This window comes from Phoca vitulina, unplaced genomic scaffold, assembly GCF_004348235.1.
Source record: "Phoca vitulina isolate PV1807 unplaced genomic scaffold, GSC_HSeal_1.0 scaffold19, whole genome shotgun sequence".
NCBI classification, from domain to species: Eukaryota; Metazoa; Chordata; class Mammalia; order Carnivora; family Phocidae; genus Phoca; species Phoca vitulina.
This window is the reverse complement of record NW_022589722.1, coordinates 26,030,536-26,036,202: the sequence shown is the minus strand read 5'-3', so window position 1 is coordinate 26,036,202 and position 5,667 is coordinate 26,030,536. Positions and strand designations below refer to the sequence as shown.

General features: G+C 40.6%; 1 protein-coding gene across 1 annotated transcript in view; it reads left to right on the top strand.

Moving 5' to 3' along the window:
* The window catches only part of ENTHD1 (ENTH domain containing 1), a 107,749-nt gene extending 103,149 nt beyond the window's left edge, over window positions 1-4,600 (top strand). Inside the window, exon 7 of the mRNA XM_032416315.1 lies at window positions 3,999-4,600. Coding sequence (XP_032272206.1) covers window positions 3,999-4,600 — 602 coding nt within the window. The remainder of the gene's footprint in view (window positions 1-3,998) is intronic.
* Window positions 4,601-5,667: the final 1,067 nt, after the last annotated feature.

Below are 5,667 nucleotides of genomic sequence, written 5' to 3'. Positions count from 1 at the left end.
CCCCCCCCCCCCCCCCCCCCCCCCCCCCCCCCCCCCGCCCCGCAACCAGTAATCTACTTTCTCTTTTTGCCTACTCTGGACATCTCATGTTATGGAATCATACGATATGTGCCTTTTGTGTCTGGCTTCTTTCGCTTCACACAGTGTTTTCAGAGTTCATCCATGTTGTCGCATGAATCAGTACTTTACTCTTTCTTATGGCTGAGTAATATTCCGCTGTAGAGAGAAACGCATTTTACTGATCCATTCATCAGTTGATGGATATTTGAGTTGTTTCCACTTTTTAGCTATTATGAATAATTTTGCTATGGACATTTATGTAAAATGTTACTTTCTATATCACAGAACAAAATCAAAATATTTTAATTCATGTGTACTCTTAACCTGACAGTCATTATGTATCAGGAAAACTGAGAGGGAGGAATTGGACAAAGAATTAAAAGTTCCTCTGTTGTACAGTGAGCAGTCTGAAGTGTTTAGCTGACCAAGGACCTGCTGCTAACAGAAAAATTTACATTTACAACTACAGCTGGAGAGAGTTTAAAAATATTTCTAGAAATGCACTTGTAATTATATTTTTGCAATGCAGTTCTTCTAAATGCTTTTTAAATTTAAAGTTACAATGAGATAATTAACTGGTCTGATGTTTTTCATGAGTATAAAAAGTTAGAGCTAACACATCAGCATTTGGAATAATTTTATCAGTGCTATCTTTAAGCAGGTGCAACATTAATTCGCATGCATCTATCACACAGGGAGATTTTTAAATGCAGCCATTTCTTGCTGCTTATCTGCTGCATTTCAGCCCTGGTAGATACACTGTATGAAAAGGATGAATGTTTTTTTTAATTTTTTTATTGTTGTTAATCACCATACATTACATCATTAGTTTTTGATGTAGTGTTCCATGATTCATTGTTTGTGCATAACACCCAGTGCTCCGTGCAGAACGTGCCCTCTTTAACACCCATCACCAGGCTAACCCATCCCCCCACCCCCCTCCCCTCTAGAACCCTCAGTTTGTTTTTCAGAGTCCATCGTCTCTCATGGTTCGTCTCCCCCTCCGATTTCCCCCCCTTCATTCTTCCCCTCCTGCTATCTTCTTTTTTTTTTCTTAACATATATTGCATTATTGTTTGAGAGGTACAGATCTGTGATTCAACAGTCTTGCACAATTCACAGCGCTCACCATAGCGCATACCCTCCCCAGTGTCTATCACCCAGCCACCCCATCCCTCCCACCCCACCCCCACTCCAGCAACCCTCAGTTTGTTTCCTGAGATTAAGAATTCCTCATATCGGGGCACCTGGGTGGCTCAGTCATTAAGCATCTGCCTTCGGCTCAGGTCATGATCTCAGGGTCCTGGGATCGAGCCCCACGTCAGGCTCCCTGCTCAGCGGGAGGCCTGCTTCTCCCTCTCCCACTCCCCCTGCTTGTGTTTCCTCTCTCGCTGTGTTTCTCTCTGTCAAATAGATAAATAAATAAAATCTTTAAAAAAAAAAAAAAGAATTCCTCATATCAGTGAGGTCATATGATAAATGTCTTTCTCTGATTGACTTATTTCACTCAGCATAACACCCCCCAGTTCCATCCACGTCGTTGCAAATGGCAAGATCTCATTCCTTTTGATGGCTGCATAATATTCCATTGTATATATGCACCACATCTTCTTTATCCATTCATCTGTCGATAGACATCTTGGCTCTTTCCACAGTTTGGCTACTGTGGACATTGCTGCTATAAACATCGGGGTGCACGTACCCTTTCGGATCCCTACATTTGTATCGTTGGGGTAAATACCCAGTAGTGCAATTGCTGGATCGTATGGTAGCTCTATTTTCAACGGAAAGGATGAATGTTAACAAGATAGTCACATACCTCCTGGAGTGAGCGAGCAGGAGCAGGGTAACTAAATGGGCAGGAGAGGCACCCTGAAGTGCAGCTCGAAGTGTCTGCTACAGCTGTGGTGTGTTTGGAAACAAAAGTAAATTGGTGTGCAGCAGTTAGAGATGAAGTGGCTTTTTATGAGCAAAAGCCTGTGAATGGAAACTACAAAACTGTAAACAATGATAAGCCAGTTAGTTAGCAGTTGTAGCTACAAAGCAAAAGAAAGGTGGACAGAGAGGAGAAAGCAGTGATTCTCAGACTTTGGCAGGCATCAGAAACACCCGGAGGCTTGCTGAACCTCAGTTTCCTGGACACGACCCCAATTTCTGATTTCGTTTAGAGTGATGGGGCCCAAGAACCTCATTTCTAACAAATTCCCGAGTGCTGCTGCCGCGTGTCGGGGGACCACACTTTGAGAACCACTAGCATCAAGTGAAACCAGGTTAAAGTTAACCAGGTTATCTTAATCACATCACGCCCATGTGACTAACATAACTGTGTTATCCTTTTTCAGTGAACTGTTGGAGAATGTGCTACCCCAAAATGGAGGCACACCAAGAAAGAGAGAGATGGGATATAGAAAACAGGAGAACCAACACAGGAGGATGGGGCAGGGACATGTCAGGTGACAGCTGTGACCCGAACATCGCACACCCAGACTCAGGACACACACGCGTTGAGGCTCTCATCATTAGCATGCCCATCACCATCATGCCCGCTTTTCAGTCCAAGGACAGACGTCAGGATAAGGCTGACCTAGATTCTTCTGTGCACTCCTCTTGCCTCGACCATGTGCCGATCAAGTTCCTGTTTTCCTTTTCGTGTCCTGCTGCTGCATCGACTGAGAATACTCATATCACCCCCGAAATGTCTTGTAATTGGAATTTTTCCTAAAAGCTGGAGATGGGCTTCAGGGAGCTTTGAAGCAGAAAATAGAAGCTGCCTGCCCCAGCCATGTTTTTTTTTACAGGAGATTCAATTTAGTTTAAAGGGAGATGCAGATGTAAAGCAAATAAAATGATATATAAGTCATGTGTGCTAAGGGGTCAGCATTAATTTCCCTGTTCTATGACTTCAGCTTTTTTTTTTTTAATTATTATTTTAAAGTAACAACTCTAGTTAGCTGCGATGACATTGGAACCGTGCGTACCACCTAATACACGCATGAGTGTAAATAGCTATTCCAAGACAAGAAACAGTTCTGTGTCAAGGAAAGTTTGGAAACCACTTGAATAAATTACTGTAGATTTCTCAGAACTTTCAATGTGCTAATGTTCATTGTTAATCTCTTAAAGAGAGGCACAATATGCATTTTCCCAGTCTTCTCTGACTTGACAATCCTGTTTTCTCAAAATGTCTTTTAACATCTTAAGGAACACAGTGTTCCTCGGAACACGGGTTGGGAAATAATGATTTAGAGTGAAGTGCAAAAAGAAGAGAGTATGATTTTGCCTGAAATGGAGTTAAAATGTTATCAAATTTTTAATTTTACGGAAAACAGGTTTAAAATGCTTTTTATTTTATTTATTGTTTCTTGCTCAAAAAAAATTATATATGTGTACTCAAATGTTCCAGGTCTCAGGTGGTTTGGAGTTCAGTCTCAACTGTATTTGAGCAGTTAGAGAAAGAGATTCGTTTCACAGCTTTTGGGTACTTATAGTTGGTTGTTCATTTTGCCATAATATTCTTTGTAGAAGAAAAAAAAAAGATGAAGGCATCTAAGTTACAGCTTTCTCACACTGTCTACTTTAAATGCCAACTTTTAAAATGCCACCAGCCAGTAGAATAGGGTGTAATACTTTACTTTTCTGCTCTCTCTGTTAAGTGTAGTGTAAAAATATGTTGGGCACAGTTCAGAGTCAAGGCGAATATTGATACTTCTATGTTAGTTTCATTTCCATGGCGGTATTGGGATATGATACATCTTTAAATTTTCTCCACTTCCTGCTTTGGGTTTATTTAGGCTTATTATGAATATTTAACATATAACATTATAAGTAGTATATTTATGTTGAGACCTTACCCATAGGACTTTACATTGTAAAATTATTTTAGCTATTACTCTCATTTGTATGTTACATAATCTTTCTCTCCCGTTTATACGTTTTAGTTTCAACCACCTCTGAAGGAACATCCTCCTTTTCCACTTTATCTGTGTCACCTCCTGATTCAACCTCTCCAGAGAAGTCTGTTCATCTCTTATACCCGATTTTGGCTGGACCTTCCTTCTGGACTCTGTCCCATCAACAGTCTTCTGCCTCCTTTAAGGATGAAGATAAGACAGCCAGGGCTCATCACCCCTTAGCTCTTAGGGGCCTAGTGTCTTCTGATGAAGAGGAAAATGACAACCTCAATCTCCTGGAACGTCTTCCAGATAACTCTGAGTCTGCCAGGAAGCAGACAAGTCCTGCTTCTGGCAGTAATTGGGCAGAGTTTTCCACCACAAATGTAGACCACTGCACCTCTATGTCCTGTCCGAGTTTTCAGACAACTGAAGGTCTGCCGAAAGAGCCTGAAGGAAACAATTCCATTAAGGTTCTCCTCGGGGAGGTGAAAAATGCCATAGTCAAACTACACGAAGACCTGAGCATGGTGATACGGGAACTTCATGTCATCAATAGCCATCTGGTGAGCATGAGTGGGAATAGTCCGCAACTAAGCAAATCTTCACCACTTCCCCAGTCTTCTGAGGGGACCTCAGATCACATCTAATAAGCTCCATAGCCATTTTTGGTAGAACTCCTGTGGTTCCACTTCCCAAAGACTAAGTTAACCTCCTATAGATTCTCATTATTATGGCAAAAATAGGGTGGTGGTTTGATTTTTCCTTGTCAGGGTTATTAACAAATCTCTTTCAAACCAATAAACTCATTTGGTTTATTTTTTAAAGAGAAAAGGTATCACCTTTGATAATATTATCAGACTTAAATATGAACTAATGTTCCTTTGAAACTGAAGAAAATTTCATTCTTCCACGCTTTGGACTTTACCTCAAAATATATTAAACATTAGTGAAGTTGTGAGAAAACAAACTGCAAATTTGCTATTATTATTATTATTAGCTATTCTAGAGCATTCGGATAAGCAGGCAGTAGGAAGCCCTTCATAGCCTGGGTAGCTGTTTCCTATGGTCTCATGCCAAGTTTCAGATTCCCCAAACCAAGGGCCAGCAATCTTTCCCTTCTTGTGGCTGCCACCATTGGTTAGGGGTTAAGTTGAGACAAGTAGGACACGGAACAGGAGTTTTTATTGTTAATGTATATTGCAAAGTGAATTCAAATGCATACTTTTTTCTTGTATTTGGAAAATAAATTTGATACTTTTCATCTAATATGTATTTTTTTAATTCATTAAGACAGACTTTCAAGTAGAAATATCTCAGTTTTTATATTTATGGGAAAATGATCTAGTTTAGGGGTCATAGACCAGTGCTTCTCAATCCTACTGCACATTAGAATCACCAGAGATGCTTTTATTCCTGATTTATATTAATTTGAAAGGACAGTGCAAGGGCTCCGTGTACCCATCACTCAGTTTCGACAATTACCAACTAAAAGCTAAAGTAATTCCTGATTATTTTGAAGAAATATGGGACATTTCAAAAATATTCTAATGCTGGGTGCACTCCCAAGCCAAAACTGATTTTCACCATGCAAACTGGGTTATGAACTAGAGGGAACTGCTAGTGGAACTGTTAGTGGGAAGACTGTGAACTGGGAGGAGGTTTGGCATATTTGAGGAGGGGCAAAGAAGTCACTGTGGCTGGTGTGAAGTGAGGA